The 21696-nt window shown below is 44.0% G+C and overlaps 1 protein-coding gene across 5 annotated transcripts in view; it reads left to right on the forward strand.

Moving 5' to 3' along the window:
• Positions 1–21696, forward strand: part of radil (Ras association and DIL domains) — a 27906-nt gene continuing 6210 nt past the window's right edge. For 2 of the 5 annotated variants that reach the window (XM_037112026.1, XM_037112044.1), the window contains exons 1-18: positions 1–455; positions 3481–3584; positions 3855–3969; positions 4665–5169; positions 8071–8178; positions 9406–9521; positions 9610–9786; positions 10869–11571; positions 12380–12510; positions 13510–13547; positions 13679–13833; positions 14014–14126; positions 14466–14582; positions 15678–15801; positions 18592–18764; positions 19606–19756; positions 20593–20819; positions 21352–21694. In XM_037112026.1, the coding sequence (XP_036967921.1) occupies positions 3886–3969; positions 4665–5169; positions 8071–8178; positions 9406–9521; positions 9610–9786; positions 10869–11571; positions 12380–12510; positions 13510–13547; positions 13679–13833; positions 14014–14126; positions 14466–14582; positions 15678–15801; positions 18592–18764; positions 19606–19756; positions 20593–20819; positions 21352–21694 (3265 nt within the window). In that variant the 5' untranslated portion in view covers positions 1–455; positions 3481–3584; positions 3855–3885. The remainder of the gene's footprint in view (positions 456–3480; positions 3585–3854; positions 3970–4664; positions 5170–8070; positions 8179–9405; positions 9522–9609; positions 9787–10868; positions 11572–12379; positions 12511–13509; positions 13548–13678; positions 13834–14013; positions 14127–14465; positions 14583–15677; positions 15802–18591; positions 18765–19605; positions 19757–20592; positions 20820–21351; positions 21695–21696) is intronic. The other 3 variants (XM_037112035.1, XM_037112052.1, XM_037112061.1) reach the window with 3 other exon arrangements.

Raw genomic sequence — 21696 nt, forward strand, 5'->3', positions numbered from 1 at the left:
CTCCACGTTGCGCTCGTACGGCCGGTGTCCACCAGGCGGCGCCCTCTCCGTGCACTCGGGTGCCAGAGCAGGTGCGCCGAGGTGAGGCAGGGCCGAACAGAGGCTCGGCTGTTTCCGCCGCGGCTCGGCACTGAACCGCTGTGGATGTGGGAATGCGGTTGCCGGAGGCAGCGGGCATTGCTGGACACTCGGCGGAGATGTGCGCACAGACACCGGAGCCCTCAGCGGTTGGCTGCTGTCCAAGTTAGCGGGCTTGTGTGTTTTTTTTGCGGGGGGATGTGGCTGGGAGCCCCGGTGTCGCTCGGAACAGAGCAGCTTTTTTTTTTTTTTTTCACCCATTTTTTTTTTTTCCTTTTTTTTCTGGGGATTTTTCTACCTTGTTGAGGGGGAGACGAGAATGAGAGAGAAGCCAGGAAGGATTCCCCAGCACCATGGAGCCACGCATTGCAGGCAGCGTGAGTACTAACGCAACAGACACCCAGAGGGAACGAGCCCTCCTCGGGGGACTGGGCTCGTCACTGCCGGGGTCGCACCTCAACTTTTTTTTTTTTTTTTTTCCCCCAGGACCTATTTTATTGACGGGGGAGGCAAAGACGCGTCACAGCTTTCAACCTCTCTAGTAGTTCACCAAAAAAACAAACAAAAAAAAAAAACGGCGAATGTAACGCGGTTGTTGTTAAGTGTTGCTCACGTGTGTGAGCAGTGTTGACGCTAATTGATTGATAATTACGTGTGTGTGTGTGTGAGAGAGAGAGAGTGTGTGTATCATTAGACACACCTGCTGGTCGTCAGAGGCCGGGGCTGCTCGCTGTTGCCGCCGCGCCTGACGACTCATCAGCGGATTAATTTCGGAGGATTTTCTCCTGCCTTTTGTTGCTACGGCGGTTGCTACTGACGACCGCGGAGCCCAGAGTCGTAAACAGACGGACGGGCAGTAAAACAAATAAAAATAATAATAATAAAGGGCAGAACCGCCACAAGTTCCGTCCGGTATTAAAAAATAAATAAATAAAGCATGTCAACTTTTCTCGACGCAGTGTTTATTTCTGACCTTCTCGCAGTCCAGACAAGGACACACAGCGAGTGGACAAGGTGCTGGAGAAGTTGTAGTGTGTGTGTGTGTATGTGTGTCATGGTTGGGAAATGTAACACAACCTCCTCCCGGGTCACAAATGCAAAATTCAGGCCTCCCTCTCTCTCTCTGTTTTCTCCGTGTGTGTGTGTGTGGACGCCGGAGGGGTTTGTTGGCCCCACGATTGAGTTAACTGCGGCCAAGTAGCCAGATTACTGTGGATTAGCAGGCATTTAAAATAGTCACGTTATCCCACCAGTGCCTGCAGAGTCAGCTACGACAACACCTTTTAGGCCGCCTGCCAGAAATATTCGCTAAAAGAAAAAAAAGAGGACGATACTCCTCTTGTGTGAGTGGATAAACCCGCGTGGAAGTTCGCAGTCAGGTGGGGTTACGGACGAGCTGGTGGAGGTCCTGGTGTCACCTGCTGCGGGAGGGGAGGAGGTGTCCCGTCGGTCAGGAGAGCTCACCTGGAGCCAGGAGTGAAGCGTGACTCACCTCCTGCAGGGACCTGGACTAGAACCACACCTGATCAGATGCATGACCTGGATACAGGCAGACACAGAGCTATGTCTGTTTACATTTAGGGGGTTTTAATAATTTGCATCAGCTTCAGTCACTATTCAACACAATTACAAGCTGAAAAATGCAAAAGAATGAAAATAAAACTATTAGAGCTCAATTGAATCAGCAATGATAACTGTTAGAAATGAATAAATACATATAAAAGATATTGCAATTAACGATCCAGGCACTCCAAACAAGGAAATGTATCAAATATAGGAAGTAGATATAAATAATAAAAGAAACCTTTAATATAGTGGCTAAGTCATGCAAATAAAACATCATCAAACCTGTCTATTGAGATCAGATACATGACCTGGATGCAGGCAGACACGGAGCTTTATCATTTATAGTTTAGGATTTATTAAATAATTTGCATCAAGTTTGAGCCAGGAAAAAAAAACACACACAGTCAGTTCACAGTTTAACCCAATTAGAAGCTGAACAATGCAAAACAAAAAAGAATCAAGTCGACATCTGAAATCGGATATATCTGAAACCCACCGCAGTCACAACTTGACTTTTTAAAGGAGCAGCACAGTTCAGTTGCCTTCTGCACAGAAAAAAAAAAAAATCCTCCAGATTCTGCCAGCTTGAAGCTCGTACGCTGTCGAGGCCCAGAACTCTGCAGATGGTTCCCCAGGCAAAAAATATCTCTGGCAGGCGCTGAAGTGATATTGATTTGCAATTTTGACTCTGGTGTGAAAACAACTTAGTTCTGACAACAAATCATTAAAAAAAAGCTGAATGCCACAGCAATGTTATCTGATTCCCCGAGGATCTGGAAACGAATCTGTCCTCAGTGATCCAGAACCCAGCGCGGACTCTTCAGGTTGTGTTTAGGCCTGTAACTGCGGATCCATGGTGATCGATTAATCATTCAGTCTTTAAACTGTCAAAAGCTGCTTGTGACAGTTTTACAGAGCGTGAGAGAGAGTGTCTTCAGACTGCTTCTTTTGTCCGAAACCATTAAAAAAAACAAAGACTTAAAGATATGATATGCAAGAATTCTGCATTAAAACGTCTATAAACAACTAGACATTTGTAAGATATTTCATTGAGTTGTGTTCTTACATTATTCAAAATGTATTGTCTAAAGTAACTGAGTTCACAAGGTCGCCTGGTACTTCCAGGTTGGACTCGGTCGGAGGAAGGAACAAGACCAAACGTAACATGAATAAAACTAGAATATCAAATTCTCTAAGAGACACATCACATATATTTTCATCAGCCATGGGGATTATTTACTGTGGGCTTGTTTGTGTTTATTTGCGTTACTCACTTCAAACAGTCCAGATTACTGTACGTTAGCTGTGAACAGGCAAGCAATGTCACTGTGTTTGAATGCAGGCCAGAAGCAATGCTCAGCACTCACCGGACACTCGTTCTTCTCAGACTTTCTAACGTTACGCTCATCAAGCAAAGTACATTTCCACTCCAGCTCCAGTGAGCAGTCGTCATTAAGAGACATAAACGCCCAACAGTGGAGGTCATCTCCATGGATCACCGCTGCAGTCAGGTTGATAAACAGGAGTGAAGATAAATCCATCTTTTAATCCCAGAATTGTGAATGAAATCTCGTCCTGTTGGTTAAAAAAAAAGCTCCAGATCGGAGCAGAATCTCATAAATGGGTGTTTATTCCTCCAGGAGGTCTGAGTCTGCACACGACTTTGAGAATCTGAACAACAGCTTCGCCCCAAGTTCCACCTGACCCACCCGACATGCAACACTCGGCACATGTCTTGTGTTTTTATAGACATATATATGGAGCCAGAAAATATTTGACATGTGCTGCTTGAAAATGACTGAAACAATCGATCATCTTTTCTTTTTGTGTCTCCAGTGTGAAAGATGACAGTGAAATGAAATGAAAAGCATCTGACCCTCAACTGTAAACTTTGACCTGGTGCTGCTGCACAAAGGAGTGACAGTACCGACAGCATCAAGGTACACACACACACACACACACACACAACACAGTTTCTGTCATTCATCATGTGTGTTTATATTCGATACATTATACAAAATAGATTTAGAGTAGATTTTCTTTACCTTCCAGATCTACAAATGTTTCACAAGTAAGTGTAAGAGTTAACTGCGTGACCTTTTATGCACGGACTTTTTCACATGACTGCGTGTGTGTGTGTGTGTAGATATCTGAATCCTTTACGATGGATTCCAGCAAAGAGTTTTAAAACTTGTTTTCTCACTCGCCAGTTGTGGAGTTTGTGAAGCCAACAGCAGCATCATGTTCTACGGTTCTTCCTCCGGGGCCAGTATGTCCCTGCCGTCCAAGAGCCGCCTGAAACGTCAGAGCAGGACCTTCACACAGGTACACACACACAAAAACACGCACAAAAATACACATTCCAATTTTGGTCTGAACTCTTTAAGTCCCAGGAGACTAGCCTGGTTAAATAAAGGTCAAATTCAATGATGAGAGCAAACACTGTAGCAAATATTAATACGTTTTTTTTTTTTTGTTTTGTGAGAGTGTGGCAGTGTGCTGACACCTACATTTGATGTATAACATAGTGCCTTCTTCTACTTAAAGGATCAGTTCACCTATATTGCAAAAAATATCCCAAAATACATTAACTTGCCACGTAGCTATGTACCGAGTTATTTGTTATAATATTTAAATTCATCAGTATTTGTCGACCTTGATCTCCAGGGGATGAATCACACTGACTTTTGTGACCCTCTAACTTTCCCTGTAGTGCCACCATGAGGTTGACCTTTGTGGTTTTGTGCAATTAAATGTTGGATGATGGATTGCCATGATGTCTTCCACACATAATCATGTTCCCCTGAGGATGAGCAGTACTAAACTACTTTAATCTAGCATAATCATTACTATAATGTATGTGAAGCCAACAGGGGTGGAAGTTGTATTTGTACTGGCAGATTAAGGTATCGGATCAGAACTGATCAGAACTAAAAGTGGATCAGTGCATCTTTGTTGTAGATACGGTCTGTGATGAGGTGACTGGACAGAACCTTCAGGGTTGTTTGTCTGTTCACCAGGTGCTGTACCGTACTCTGAGCTACAGAGACCGTGTCCCAGTTGAAACTGGAACAAACACTCGTGGGGACCGGCGCTCGACGACTGAACCCCCAGAGCGACCGGCAGATGATCCGGCGGAACTCTCCACCCAGAGCTCGGCCCCCGGGGTCCTGAAGATTTTTGGAGATGAAATTTGTGCCGGTGCCAACTACAAGAGCGTTCTGGCCACGCCACGGTCCAGCGCGCAGGAACTGGTCAAAGAGGCGCTCGAGCGTTACTCACTGAACAAGAATGCTGCACACTCCTACGTCCTGTGCGACGTGATCGGGCGTCTGGAGGGGGGCGGCGGGATAGGAGGAGCGGGGTGGCGAACTGAGTGTTTGCGTGCGCTGGGGGACAACGAGAAGCCGCTGTTGCTCCAAGAGCTGTGGAAACCCCGAGAAGGACACGCTCGCAGGTTTGAGCTGCGCAGGAGAGCCGAGGTGGAGGAACTCAACGCCAAGGAGAAGGACACCATCACTGCTGGTGAGGAAACGCACACAAACACAAACACACATACACACACAGCAGCTGGTCTAATTCCTTTCCTTTCTTGACATGTCAAACTCAGCAGAAAAGCACAGCTCGTTACCTCCTCTGCAGTGAGTGAGTGTGTGTGTGTGTGTGTGTGTGTGTGTTTGTGCGCACGCGCATGTGAGTTTGTGTGTAGATGCTGAACAAGAGCTTTTCGTCACAGTTATTATCTTGTAGGGAAGATTTTGTTCCTGGGTGATTACCAGCGGGGGGGTTTAGGTGGAAGTGCTGTCCTGTGAGCACAGTGTTTCACTTTGGGGTTTTTATTAGAAACACACAGACTTGCTTGTGCAACTGAGCACTTAAAGAAACACTCTCTCTCACACACACACACACACACACACTCAGACACATGCACTCAGACAGTGCAGTGGAAATGCATGGACAGCTGGTCGATTGATTGAGTGAAAGCTGAATCCTTTGCGACCGGAAGGTTTGGATGTGTGTGGGCACTGTTTTTATGAATGACACATCCTTACAACAGTGAAGAGATGGGTTCGTTTCTTGCACGGGGCAGTACTGGGTCACATCTGTACACTCAAGTGATTTTACAGTTTCCAGGTGAGATTCACACTGTTCTCTGATATATTTCAGTTGGAAACAAACTGCACATACTCATCACAAACCACTGCTGTGAGTTCACATCTGCAATGCAGTAATATTACTCTGTTTCCTCCTGGGAACATGAAGTGACCTTTGCGTGGATCGGCGTACTGATTGATAATTGATGAAGCTTGCCATTTACACACACGCATGCACCTTTTGTACATCCAGACATTTATAAACACCCGGTTAGTGTTCAGAAACTATTTTCAGCCTCACAGTCACACGTTGCTCTTTGCAGCCACACTAACATTTCTCATGAAGCATGCCAGGGTTTACTGGTTGCCATGTCAACGTCTGTGGTAGCTAGACACTCAGTCAACAATCTTCTTTTTTTGTTGTTGTTGTGCTCAAGAGTGGGTTAATATTATCTTGTGTACATTTCACAAGATAATATTAACCAACCTGTAAAAGAAGGGAAAAAAGGATATGTTTGGTGTTATTCTAGATTTGTTCAACAAATCCCACGAAAAGACCAAAAACCAAGACAATGTTAGACATTCTCTGTGCTCTCTGACTCTCTTCAGACTGTCTGTGTCACAAATATAATGTTTTTAGGGCCTGTATTTGTACACATATTTAGCATATTAATTATTTATTTTTGCATGGTTTTATTTGGTTTTATTTTAAATCAGACTTATTCATTCTAAATAGGAGTGTTAATGATTAATCATTATCGTTTACTCACTGTTTGGAATTTAACAGATAAAGGATTTTTTGACATTTAGAGATTGGCACAAATCAAAAAGTATGCTGTCAAATTACAAATACATGTTCATCGAATAAATATGAAAACTCCAAATAAATAGCGGGCAGCATAGCTCCAGAGTCAGCGCTATCTGCAGCTTACTGTAGTTGCTGTTAGCTACTTAGCTCAGTTAGCCAGACTGGAAATGCTAGTGTTGATACTAATAGCTGGTTAGCATGCTAACTTCAGAAGATATCCATACAACACAAATGCATAAACATCTTTAACGTAACATCTTTTATCTCAAAAAACAAACTAATTCACAGAATAAACCATTAATTGAAACACTTAAACACTGATGTGGAGTGATGGTCATGTTGCATGACTTTAGCCAAAGATCGATTGTCTACTCAGCCAACTATCAATTAAAGAAATTTGCATCACTTCAACTGGATAGTGGATTTGTTGAGGACTCTTCATTGTGGATTAATATGCATCCTGTGTGCTGTGTGTGAGTATTTACAGCAGGATTATGTATGGTGGCTTGACTCTAAATACACTGCACTGTTCATTACGACAGTGTGGCTCACTGCTGTGTTTTTAACAGCATATGGACGACCATGGAGCTCTATGGCGCAGAGAAATAAGCTGTATCAGGCTTTAGCAGCACAGACAATACTCGTTTGTTTGTGGGATCACTTTATTGTTGGTTTTGGTCTTTTTATTGGATTTGTTGACAATAAGCAACATAACGATTATCACCAGCCTTCTCCTTTTAAAGCATTCCTTACTGTGCTTGGAGACGTTTCAGTTTCACAACTGTGTCACAAAAATATTATCGCAGCAAAGAATGCCTTCTGGGAAAGAACTGTTGTATTAACAAATGCATCTTAATACACATATTTCCATTTTCGCACTAACCTTTTCTCTTTTGTGTTATAGTGTTTACAAAACTCACAAACCCTGAAGTCTCTTTCTCTTGTTGTCTTTTTGTTCCTTCCCTGGTGTTCCTGTGAGCTCGCATGCACAAGTGTGAATTGTTAGACACATCTTTTTTTTTTTTTTACAATGAGATGACATTCTAAGGGTACAGTAGGATTTTCATTAATTACACAAAGGCATCACAGCCAAAATAAATTGTATAATCAGGCTTCAATGATACAATCTGCCTTCCCAGTTCTGCTGGTTTCATTCCCACGTACCAACCCACTGGGAATACAAATTGGATTCATGATGAAATCAGAGACAAAAACACTTCAACTGAGCCAGACAAAAGCACTAAGCTGGCCCTAGTTTGTAATGAAACTGTGGCCAGACTTTGACTGCAATAGTTTACTGATTTGACAGTGATATGTTGGAGGGGATAATCCTGTACCTCGTACCTTTAACTGTGTATCTCTCCCTACTAACTGCTGCAGTGAATCACTAAAGCACCACAGACTCTTTTGCTCCACAGTGCATGCAAGTCTTGTGGTGTGCAGTTGGTGTATGTGTGTATTGGGGGTTGTTCAGAGGGCGGTCAGGGTGTTTTTCCTTCGTAACCCCTCCCCACCCTGCTGTAGGGCCCAAAACTTCCCAATTCCTGGCGGCTCTAATGGGTCGGTCTGGGCTGGGCAAACACAGGAGCTCCCCCCTGCGGTGTGGTCGAGTGGTACAGTCCAGCTCTAAAGGTGGGGACTGGCCTCAGGTAGGGTGGCTGTCAGTCATTGCCATGGAGACCACCTCTACCTGCGTTGTCACCAGTGCCACCCATATCGCCAGTGATTCAACCAGTGAGAGTGTGTGTGTGTGTTACTCTGTGTGAGCCATCGCATGGCCTCAAGTTCAAGTCATGAGGAGCTGCTCCGCTCACCTCCATCAGGTTCACTGTCGTCAGCCACATGTGCTGCTCCATCCAGCAACATCGACTTCATCCGACTGGTTTTGTTTCCAATCAGCTCACACATGACTGTTGTGTCACTACAGCCCGAGAAGCTGTTTCACTCATGAGTCAAACAAACATGCTAACAATGCACATGTTACATTTAAAGGGACTGTTTACCCCAAAATAAAAAAAAAAAAGAATCCATATTTTCCTCTTACCTGTGATGCTGTTTGAGTTTTGGAGATATCGGATGTAGAGACGACTCCCTTCTCCTGAATATAATGGAACTAGATGGCGGTCGGCCTGCTGTGCCCAAAGTACCAAAAGAAAATACAGTTTAAACGCCTCTTTCCAGAAATCAGTTGGCTTTGCAGTTATACTATTATCATGATTATGAAATATACATGAAGAGTGTGGATGCAGGAGGATGACTGAGCAGGCGGATGCAACGCGAAGTGGTGTTTGAGCCACACAACGACCTCTACAAGAGGACAGGCCACACAAGATAATTAGCTGAATGAATATCACAATGTGTACAGATATCATGGAGGACGTCATTAATGATTACATCCTGTGCTGTCAGGAGCACGAGCTTCTTATCCATGAGTAGATACACGTTTTCTTCTGTGTGGTGATATGTTAGGCAGGTGTAACCAGTAACCAGCTCATGACTTCTGGAAAAAGACATTCCTATTGAGTTTTTGTATTTCTTGGCACTTTGAACTGGCAGTTGGATTGTATTGCATAATTTTATTAGAGTAAATTCAGACATCTCTACTGCGATATCTCCAAAACTTGGCAACTCACGGCAAAACAGTCTATATGGATAGATATCGCTATGTGGTTCTGATTCTGGGGAGAACTGTCCCTTTAAGTACTTTCTTTTTATTTTACCTTTCTTTTCTTCTGTGTCCCCAAATTCTCTCCCTCTCCCTGCACTGCTCCTTTTTATTATTCTCCACCTGTCCTCCCTCTTGCCCTTCTCTCTCCCTCCTTGTTCTGTCTCTCGCTCCTCCTCTGCGCCTCGCTGTAGATATTAATGCTCAGGCTCGTAAGCTCCAGAGGAACAGGGCGAAGGGGACGCTGACCCTGCCCCGGTCCAGCAACTCATCCTTCTGCCGCAGCCTCAGCGAGACCAGCCTCAACCAGGTGGGGCCGCACGCCGAAACCTCGTCAGGATAATTGATTGTAATTTTAAATGGGACTGTAAATCCTGAATGCTTGTGTGTGTGTGCAGCTGGGAGTGGGCGACGAGCCCAAACGTTATTACTCCACCCTGCCAGGGCCCTTAAGGGCTCGAGAACGTGAGGCAGCGTCGAGCGGTCGGAGGAAAGAAGAGGGGAGTCAGGGAGGGGTGAGGCACTCGCTGTACCAATCCCCTCACCTCCTGCTGCTGCAGGGATACAACCGGCAGGTGAGGCATGGAGGAAGAATGTGTTATGACTTCCAATATACCTGTGTAACTGACTGCACTTCTTTTGTTGTACTTATATCAGAGGAACCACAGAAGAACAGGGAGGCTTTATAAAATGGAGGAGGGTGAAGTTGTTTTGCTACTTTATCCTCAGCACAACCTGGTCTCTATGGTAACAGTAGCTAACCTTACGAGAGGTTTTGACAGGATTTTTGCTGAAAAGATTCTTAAAAGCTGGTGATTGTTGTGTCGACAGAGGCCCGTGACCGTCCCCACTTCTTGTGGTTCAGGCGTCTTTACAGCGGATGCAGAGAAATCCAACTTCTCTCTCTTCTGCTTGCCTGCAACGTCGCCTTCTCACAGTTGGCTTGGTGTCAGCTTGAACCCTCTCCAGGTGTTTCTTCGGGTTACTTCTGCTAATTCTCACCGCAGAGTGTTGCCTCAGTTTCCAAATAGACAGATTGCACCTAATTATGAGAAACTCACAGTAAAGGGAGTATAGCCATTTCATGAAAGCAGAGTCTGTCTATGTTGTTGTGGCAGCAGACTTAGCGAGGTTTTCCAGTCGTCTTCCTCCCCAGTAACACTTTTCAGCTCCTCCGGGGGGATACTAAGGAGTTCCCAGGCCAGATGAGATACATTATCTCTCCCGTGAGTTCTGGTTCTGCCTCAGGGAACCTCCATAAGGAGGTGCCCAGTAGGCATCTTAATCAGGTCCTTGAACCACCTCAGCTGGCTCCGATCAACAGCAGAGCAGCAGCTCCCACCCGATGTCTGAGCTCCTCATCCTCTCTGAGGCTGAGCCCACTCACTCGTATAATATTACAGAAATCTGAGTTACTATTTAGAAAAACAAGGCAAATATCTCTGATTCCAACCACTAAAATGTGAATATTTTCCGATTTTTTTTTCTCTCCTCCATGACGGTAAAGTGAATATCTTTGGCTTTATCAAAAAAACAAGACATTTGAGGACATTGTCTTGGTATTTGGGAAAATGTTTTGACTTTTTATAGACCAAACAATCGATTGAAAACAAGTTAGCTGCAGCTTAAATTAAGTGACTTTTGTTTTATGTTTCAGGACTGTTTGGTGTACCTGCTGAACAGAGAGCAGCACACAGTCGGTCAGGAGACCCCATCAGCGCGCCCCAACATCTGCCTCTTCTCGCCCGACATCCTGCCCCTCCACTGCCGCCTGCGCCGAGTCCCCGCGCCCCGTCGTCACGCCAACAACAACAACAAAGGAGAAGAGGAGAACCAGCGGTTCTGCGTCGCCGTTGAGCCGGTGCTGCACGCCACAGTCCTGGTGAACTTCTCCCGCTGCGAGCGCTCCACCACACTGCGACACGGTGACCTCCTCTCCTTTGGAGCGCATTACATCTTCCTGTACAAGGACCCCGCGGGCTCTAAGCCTCTGCCTGCTCAGACCTTGGCACGCCTTCGCTCCCTTGGGCAGCTTTACGATGTCGGGGTGGAGGAGGGAGAGGGCGGAGCTCAGACTTGTAAGCTGTGTGGTTCTGTGCTGAAGGACAGAACGGCACAGGTGTTGAGTGCTCCGGCAGTCAGACGCACCTTCAAACCTCACCTTGTGAAAGCTCGCAGCGGGGTGACAGCAGCAGGAGTACCGCTGAGTTTGTCGGGAGGGGACGGTGTAGGAGGAGGAGGAGGAGGAGGAGGAAGAGGAGGAGGAGGAGGTGGTCAGAAACGAAGGCTACAGCTGGAGTTTGACCAGACGCACGAAGACCAGCTGTTGAACAGGATTGTGTCTCTCATAGAACCTGGAGGTCTGTGCTCTGATTTACAGTCTAAAGAACAGAAGATATCAGTTGTATTTGTATAATGAAATGTTTTTACAATGTCACCTCTGGTAGGGCTGTGCAGTACATCCATATTATCTCGTTATCGTGATATGTCGTCTAAGTTTTTGGATATCGTTATTTTGTGATATGGCATCAGTGTTGTCCTCCTGGTGTAAAGGGGCCGCATTACATGTAATGATGTAATTTTCCAAACTCATGCTGCAATCTATTGCAAGTCAGTCCCGACTTCCAATCTAATAGTGTCCCAGAATATGAGCTCAGGAAAACATTGACGCCTGCAGCGAACGGAAGTCACAAGCAACTACAGCAGCTGATTCAAAAGATAACACACACACTTACAAAGAAAAGGGATGAGTTGTACTGCACGCTCGCAAAAACTTCTATCAGCACAGATCAGCTGAAGGCAAATAAAAATGGTAACAAGCAAATGTAAAACATTAAAACAGGCGAAAAATGATCCCAGGTTGTAATTCATATTTATTACTTGGTTCCTGTACACATCACTACACAGGTATTTGGCATTAGTATTTAAAACGAAAAGGTGAAAGACCCTTAAACATTATGTTTCCTGAGAGAAACACTATATTTAGAGGCTTTATACAATAAGAAATGTCTGTGAAAAGCAGCATCTCATTGCAGAGTCAGGCTCGTTTCATAGGGACAGTTTGGTTTTGTAGTCTCATAGCTGAATGATCAGATAGATGTCACTTAATGAGAATGATGTATTTTTTTCATATCTTTTGGTGAGCTCACCATTTAAACTCCCTCACAGGAGACGACCATAAGCTGACGCCTGCCTACCTGCTGTGTCTGTGCATACAACACTCTGCCTCAAACTTCCCACCTGGGAGTTTTGGAAAACTGCTGCTCAAGATCGTCCGAAGAATCCAGACCATCGCGTGGGTGAGTCTCTGTGGCTCTTTGGTCTCTGCTTAAGATGACCTCATGTGACGAGAATTAGGTCAGCCATGTTGGGTCAGGTGAATAGTTAAAGAGATATCACATGTTTTGTACTGTATTACATGCACGATATTCTGTTCCACCATCGACAAAAGTTTAGGCACGAAGATGAAAATCAGTCACGTATAAACAACTGAAACAATCAGTCAGTGCACAGAATGTTAATTTGCAACAATCTGATATTCAGCTTCTTTCGCTGTCAGTATAGATGAACAGTTTTTGATGTTTGATCCCGCTTACATGCCAGATTGTTCTAACAGTATCGAGGTTCTAGCCCTACTAATGAGTTTTGTAAAGGTATATTGAACTTTGGAAATAATCAATAGTTGGCTATAGCTTGTCATTTGTCATCAAATTCTGGTAAATATCAGGTTTTTTTCACCAGGAAATTGTTTTGCGGAGGAAGCATCTCGTGAGGCATTTTGTTTAGTCAGGAGACAACAAGCTTTACAACAGGAACGGTCTTTAAATATATTGGTGTTTGCTGCAATGGCTTCTCCTTACTTGTCCCCTGAAGGTTTATGTTTTATTTCTAGTAAAGGCTAACATAAAGTTTTTATGTTAGCAGAGGTGGGTTCAGATGAGGCGGTTCATCTCTAACATAAAACACTGCAGGAAACCCAGAATGTGCTGCAGCCTGCCTTGTTTTATTGAAATGTTTGATTCAAAAATAGGTGTTGCAGGAAAAGGAGGGTTCATGTTATAGTTAGGAGTGTTGTAATATTCATCTCAATGGGGCACAAAGTAATTATCAACATGCGTCTGTGTGTTTGGTTTTGTAACTATGATAGTGGTATTTCTTCCTGCAGGTTAGTGATAGCGTCGTGAAGTGAGGTTCTCCTACGCACATCTTAAAAGTTTAATGAGCACTTAATTGCTGTGTGTGTGTGTGTGTGTGTGTGTGTGTGTGTGTGTGCGTGTCTGTGTGTGTGCGCCTTGCAGGAGAAGACAAAGGAGCTGGCTCAGAAGCAAGCTCAGCAGTGAGTATCACTTTCCAACAGAATGAGAGCATGTGTGCTCATGAACTGTTTATATGTCAGTATGTCTTCATGTGTTTAACCCTCCACTGTGTGTGTGTGTGTGCGTGCGTGTGTGTGTGTGTGTGTGTCAGTAGCCAGGACCCGGCCTCCCTGTCTCTGCTGAGTATCTCAGACTTGATCCCGGACCTGCAGACCATCTTCTTCTGGATGTCAAACTCCATCGAGATCCTCTACTTTATCCAGCAAAGAGCTCCAGCGTACACACACAGCATAGAGACACTGCAAGGTACAAACACACACACACACACACACACACACACACATTCTAAATGATGAGTGTGGAAACAAGTTGGCTGAAGAGTCATTACTCACTCTGACATACAGTAGATACAGATACAGCTACATCATCCCTCCCTCTGACCATATATCTCTTAACTTCGCCTCTATCTCTGTCGTCTGTGTCTAGGGTCAAAGGAGTCGTTGCTTTCGGCAACCATATCAGCCAATGAGGAGGCAATGACTATCTTGGAAGAAGTGATCATGTACACTTTCCAACAATGTGTCTACTATATCACCAAGGTAATCTGTCACCGCGGCAATGGTGCCATCTTCATAATGAACGAGATGTGTGTGTTTTTTTTTTGTTTTTTTTTTTTTAATCCTGATTTTAAAACGGGGCTCGATGAATAATAACAGTCCTCACTCACAGAGACGAACTGATTGAGTTGTCACACACACACACACACACACACACACACACACACACAGACACACACACGCGCACACACTCAGACAATGAATGGGATAAGAATATGAATAAATTAGAAATTAATCTGCAATTTCAGATCACGCACATCATCGTGTGTGCGTGTGTGTGTGTGTGTGTGTGTGTGTGTGTGTGTGTGTGTGTGTGTCCAGGCTCTTTATGTAGTGTTGCCAGGTTTGTTGGACTGTAATCCATTCACAGTTGACAGCTCTGAGCCATGCTGGAAAGGAGGTGTAGGGTTTCCTGAACCTGTGCGCAGGGTCCTGCAGGTAAGCACATATTCTGTATGTAGTTCAGTTATATAAGTTCCAGATATCTTGATAAATTACGTCTTGTTTGAATTTACCCATCGCCAACTCTGCTTTGGATAATCTCTTGTGCATAATGTATATGGACCACCTTGGTCGTGTTGGGTTAAGTGAGAGCTGAACATAAAGGAAACATGACTCTGAGTGAAGACTTTGTGTTTGTCAGTGTCGTTAACAAATATGAAGTGAAACATTATGTAAGCACAGAAGAAGACTAGAGACACGTATCATTTGTGGATCGATGTCAAAACTAAAAATTCTGAAAATAATTTTACGGATGAGTTTTTTTAGTTTTCTGATATTTGTCTCTTAATTTTTTCAAATAATTCTACCATCAAACCAACATTTTTTTTTATCAATCTCATAACTTCATTTCAAATGGTTTATTGGACAAACAGGAAGTAGAAGATAGATAATATAACATGACAGATTCTGTTTTCAATCCTGGTTATAAAACAGGGAAATTAATCAGCATATTGTCCGCAGCATGTCTAAGTGATTCTGTTGAACACACTGATGCGTCTGAAGGGGGAATATTTCTCTAAAATGACACAGTGGAACAGACTGTTGACACCTTTCTTTATTCTGCTTCATGCAGCAAGAAATATTGTCTCACGTGAGCTGACAAGTATCTGCAAAGGTCAAAGCCAGTCAAACTCTTTCTTTCATTACCACATATTTTTCTATTTTGGACTTCTTTGTTTCTCTTATTTGTTAGAAACTTTCCTGATATTTGCTTTAAACATGGCTGACATGTGCAGCCAGACATTGTTCAAAGCCACAGAATGTATCAATTTTGTTTTAAATTCAAGAGAAGTTTCAAATGATACTGAAAACATCAGGGTGAAACTTTATGAATTGTTAAATCTTCAATATTTTGATTTGGTGGAATTTTACACAGCAAACGTTACGAAGATTCAAGGAAGAGATGAAACTGCTGATCTGGCATATGTGTGATTATATATAAAGTCTTTGTCCTTTTTTGATAGACTTGAGCAACAATAGAGGCACAGACATGTCTTTTCATAACATCAGTATGTTTGCATGTGTGTCCAGGTTTTTCAGAATGGCCAGGAGCTTTTGCAGGGCTACCAGGTCCACCCGGAGATCCAGGCTCAGATGTTTGCTTACCTCTTCTTCTTCTCCAACGTGTCACTTTTTAACCAGCTAATGGACAAAGGTAGGGCGAGAAGCACGCACGCTCACACTCCGTCATCCATTAGACCTCCCCCAGGGTTTGTACAGTTGTCGTCGAGTGTGTGTGAGCGAGTGTCCTTGTGTCCTTGTCAGCATTTTGACAGTGACTAACCTAGATTTGTCCTCAATGCCCTTCGCCTATCTGCATTCTGTTCTCCCCCCTCCTCCTCTTCCTCCTCCTCCTCCTCCTTGCCTTCCTTCCTTCCATCTGGCCATCAGGGGGGTGAGACAAAGAAGAGTAGAGGTGGGATTGGATGGAGGCGAGCGAGAGGAGATCGAGGATGGGTGGGGGGAAGAGGGGAAAAGGGCAGAGTGAAGGGTAAAGGGCTGGAAGGCTGCTCAGTTGTTGTGATGACCTTGCTAATAGTCTATTACCTTTTACTAAATACAGAAAACAGTCATTTACCGCCGGCTACATCCATGTGTCCGACTGCTACCTCTCCACGCCCTGCCTCTGTATCTTTAGCCACATGTACACACACTCACGCACACGCCATATGTCTTCATTAGGCGCTGGAGACAGCAGAGATCACATGTCTGGCAAAGGGAGAAGGAGAAACACCTTTATATTGATGCAGAGGCTCCCCCTGTCCCCCACCTCATCTCCACCTCCCTCTCTCTCCGTCTGTCTGGCTTTTCTCTCCCCCTCTACCTCGCTCCGCTTTTTTTTTTCTTTTTTTTTTTTTCCACCGCTCATTTATATTTCTCCGCTGATGGTGTCCATGGTAACAGTGGAGCGGGTTTATAGCAGGTAACGCTGACGTTGGCACCGGGCGCCCTGTAACTCACACAGACACGCACACACACACACACACACACACACACACACACACACACACAAACGCTCGCACACTGTTTGCTTGATATTGTGGCATCTCAGGAAGAAAAACTGATCGGGGGAATTCAAGATTACAAGATGTAATACAGTGCAGGCGCTCTGCTCCATCGTGGATTTGTATGATTGTTGTTTGACATCTACGTTAAAAGGGGAGTTTGTGTGTGTCTGTGTGTGTGTGTGTGTGTGTGTGTGTGTGTATGTAAACCAGCTGCTGTGAGGCATTATGACACCTTGGTTAGGAGGTTAAGTGATGTCTCGTCTGTTTGCGATGCCTTGCACATAGATTACTGTATGCCTAGACATAAGCCTATTACAGAGGGGAGTGTGTGCATATGTGTGTGTGTGTGTGCATCCAAAACATATGGCAGAAAAATTGAAGGGTTGTGTGTGTGTGTGTGCATGTGTGTGTGTGTGTGTGTGTAATGTCTACACACAATGCTGCCAGTTTACTGTCTGAATGGAGCTTCCTGTCATGTCTAAATCATAGAGAGAGAGTTTAGTCTACGTCGCCAACAAAAATGAGTCTGTATCTCAAAGTATTGTAAACTGTCAAGTGTAAAAATTGGAATTGATTGTCTGATCGGATTCATTATTTTTTCACTTGAGGCACTTTAAACTTATTCTTAGCTCCTTCTTTTAGTAAAATATATTTAGTTGTGCTGACGACGGCTGTCTTACTTCTTATATGTTATCTCATCTAAAGTAAAGCCCAGCCGATATACAGAGATTAGAAAGCAGAAAAAGATGCTCAGAGTAATTTATGATCATTAAATTCCCAGTTAAGTTCATTGTTTCAGTTCACTGATGATGTTTTTGACAGTAAAGTTTGTTAAACTGTGAAATATCCTGCCTTGTTATAAATGTTTGCTTACCTCATTTGAGGGATCACTACAAAAAACATGTGTTTATTGGCCAATTTATTGATTAATCGGAATTCTTTAATTCCTTATATCAGTATCTGTTACACTGTGTACTATACACTGTTGATTTTGGGTCATGTACCTGATATTACCTACCTATAAGGCAGTTTTTGTAGCAAAAATAACTAATATTTTTTGACTGTCGAATATTGCAGCAAGCAGTTATGAAGATGTCACCTAAGTTTTCTGAAATTGTATGGGCACTTTGACCAAACGATTAATTAAATAATGGGAAAAATAATTAATTGCAGCCCTACATAAACTAGATGTCAGTTAACAGTATAATATAAACACACATTATGTCATCCCTGAATTGTTACAAATGTAGATGTCAACTAAAAATATTGCTTTGTCATCTGCATAGAAACTCTAAATCTAAATCTAATCTAAAAATGATACTCTGGTCCAGTTGTTTGTCACTGTTTGGACCAAACCACATTACCTCACATTGGGGGGTATTTCAAAAAGCTTAAATGGGAATTATAGCTGCAGTGAGGTAATGGGACGACAGATTGACAAACTACTGGATGCCAGCTTGATAAATGCTAGATTTAAAGTTATCGCCCGCTTAACTTGCCACAAAACTTCCATTCAGCTGTCTGATGTGACAGAGAAAGAAAGGATTACACAAAGAGAGGAATGCAGCCTGTGTGCTGGTTTGTTGTGCGGTAAAACACAAACCCAGTCAGCTGAGCTCCTCTGCAGCAGAACATTTGTATTCTGCAAGGAGCAGGCAGCCGCTGGCTGTTGCTATTTCAGTTTCAGTGACTTCAATATTAACTTATTTTAGAATGATCGTCTATATTGATGTACAACATACACACATGCACAGAAACGAAAAGCAATCTCGTTTTAGCCTGCCTTTCTCTCAGGCACACACGCGTCCAAGAATAGAAATCCACTGCAGTCTCTCTGATGAAATATCCACTCACTTTGTGTGTGTGTGTGTGTGTGTGTGTGTGTGTGTGTGTGTGTGTGTGTGTGTGTGTGTGTGTGTGTGCGTGCGTGTGTGCAGGTCCATCTCGGGGATGGTTCCAGCGCTCCAAGGTGCTGCAGATTCAGGCTTGTCTGCGGATGGTCATGGAGTGGGCCAGCAGGTCCGGTTTGGGACATCTGGCAGACAAATTCTTCACCAAACTCAACAGCACTGTGTCCATACTGGCCACGCCCCCACAGCAGCTCACACAGGTACCACACACACACACATACACACACACACACACAATCCATCACAAGCACTAATGATGTTGCAGTAGTTTACCGTATTCAGAACACTTACAAGTTTAATTGCCATTGAGACGCTCACTCATGTTGTCGTCCATCAAGCTACAACAATTAATCAATGCTGCTTAAATTAATCGCCAACTGTTTTGATAATCTGTTACCATTTGAGTAATTTTTCAAGAAAAAATAAATTACAATCCTCTGATTAAATGTGCATATTCCTCTTTGGATTCTGGCCAAAAAATGAATTTGATGAACGTCCTCTTTGTCTTTGGGAACACAACATTTTTCACCATATTCTGGCATTTTATAGTCATTGATGTCATGATCATTAGTTGCAGCCCTTCACGTCCAGACAGAGGTAACAGAGAACAGGAAAGCTTTAATCGGCTCTGTGATCGATTGTCTTACATACAGCTGAAAGAGCTGTTGTTCATGAAGTCACTCTGATCAGCTGTTTATTGATAATGTTCTTTGAGGAGGTTTAGCCAGGATCTCACATCTTTTTACCTCCAATGATTGTTTGGCTCACGGAAGCCCTGAAGGACAAGTGAAGACTTTTTCTGATCTAAATTGTTTTCTCGTCTGTGTTTATGACTTGAGAACTGCAGAATTTTTTTCTTCCCATGGTAATCTTTTTATGTAAGATCCTTATTTTTTTTTTTCCATCCACTAAAACGTTTATTCTAAAATCTTCACCTGTCTCTCAGGGCTTCTGTACCTGGCTGTGAAAAAAACAAAACAAAAAAAAAGACCCACTTGGATTTCTACCTAATCTCTCCTCTTCCTTCTTCTCTGCGTGCAGTTGAGTTGGCGAGCTTTGTCCAGTGAGCACCCGACTCTGAAGCCCGTCCAGCTGCACAGGATCCTCACCCAGTACCAGCTCACAGCAGAGATCGGACCCGTCCCAACATGGCAGCCCAGCAGTGAGGACGAGGCGTATATATACAGAACAGGTACATGTGTGAATTTATAGTATAGTTTATTTGTTTGTTGAGTCAGGTGACAGTTTAGTCTGTAGGTACAATATCTACAGGCATATTTAAAATCTCCCTCCGTGTTTTACCTTATGACTTCACTGTGAGAGTATTCTTGTGTCTCAAACCTGTGAAGGGGAACTTTTAGGTAAAGGTCATCTGTCACGGTTCTTCCTCAAGAGAGCAGGTGAAGATTGAGCACAAACGATTACAAATGAATGAGAACATTTGCAGAATTTGCTGCAGTCCGTGTCAAACTGCAGTATTTCACATTCTGAGGCCAGTTTGCTGTGTGTGATGAGCGTACGGGATCGATATGTTTGCATGTGCAGTATCCTGCTTTTGATCCATCATTCAGGATATCACATTTACAGTCAGTGGGACATAAACACGGTGATTCATGTCATTGTTAACTGAACCCGACTGGTTTTATTCAGACTGAGTTTCCTCAGCAGTTGAGGATGAACCTACTTCTGTCTGAACTTTTCTGTATTTTACAAACTTGGTGAAACTGGCTTCTCCTCCTGGTGTCTGCATACCTTCATATATAACCATTATGTTCTTATATAATTGTGAAATGATTATGAGCTTGTACCTGCTCACTGGTGTTTAATTTCACATCATCCTGTTTTTAAACCGACATTTTTAGGTTTTTCTCAAAAACCTGGATAAGAAGTTCTCTAAATTACTCTGAATGAGCTTTGAATGTGACAGATGCAAAACAGAAAGAGTGACAGGCTTATGGGGGATCCTGGATCAGGCCTTTTAATGGAGCACGTGTGTAGATGAGTTCACACCAGTTTGTTTGTGTCCAGTGGACCTCCTGGAGAGCTTCGAGAACCACCCTCCCATAGTGCTTCCCAGCGCCGGCTTCAGAGTGGACCTGGACAGCGAGTGTATCGAGGACAGCATCTACAGACAGCTGCTCTACGTCCGCCACTACCTGTGGGGGCTGCGCACCAAGACGCAAACACACACCAACACTCCCAGCGTGCACACACACTCCAACGGAACCAACACAGCTGACTGGCCCGACGTTCAGGTCAGAAAGAGAGACACACACACACACACACACACACTGTCAAAAGCACACACCTAGCAGTAATCCCAGCCATGTGCCTCAGCAGCTGTGGTTGTTGAGGAGTTCCTCATAATCCCATAAATGAAAGACAAAAACCCTCTACTCTAGCCAAGCCACACACACATACACACACTCACTCACAGAAACCTAGACATGGTTAAATCACGGTTAATCTGATTAGTCTTTAGGCTGTCTAATTAGTGGGAACGGCTGACTAGACCATAATCCCCAGTGTTACTGCACCCTCAGATGTACACATACACTCAGAAACACACATGCATTCACAAGCATGTCAAACGGTAAATCTGTAAAGTAAAAATGGCATCTCAGATGTTTTTTAATCTGAACAAAGGTTGTTTTTTTAAATACTGCACCAACAATGTTTTTTCATTGGTTACAAGAATACTCATTTCCCTTCCATTTTCTAAGCCTTGGATCGTCGCTTAGCAGCTCATTCTGCCTTCTGAAGTCTTTTTTTTCGATCCCGACACAGAGGGAGTTGTTGCCTCCGGCCCACAGCAGCCCTCGCTCCGGAGGTCCCGGGGACGAGGTGACAGCAGAGACGGGAGAGGAGAGAGGCCGGGATAGACCGCCAGGCCAATCACACACGCACAGCCTCAGAAGGAACGGCACCATCCACCACGCTCGGACAGCAAATCCCGACCCGTCCTGCCTCTTGACCCCTCCCAACACCCCGCTGTACCCAGAGGGAGGGGGAGGAGGAGGAGGAGGAGGAGGGCCAATCATAGGCTCCACCACCCAGACTAATGGCTGCAGCAGCAGAGCTGTAGCAGAATGTAAGAAGACTAACGGACTCATCACCAACGGACTGGAGGGT

This window comes from Acanthopagrus latus, chromosome 1, assembly GCF_904848185.1.
Source record: "Acanthopagrus latus isolate v.2019 chromosome 1, fAcaLat1.1, whole genome shotgun sequence".
Classification (NCBI taxonomy): domain Eukaryota; kingdom Metazoa; phylum Chordata; class Actinopteri; order Spariformes; family Sparidae; genus Acanthopagrus; species Acanthopagrus latus.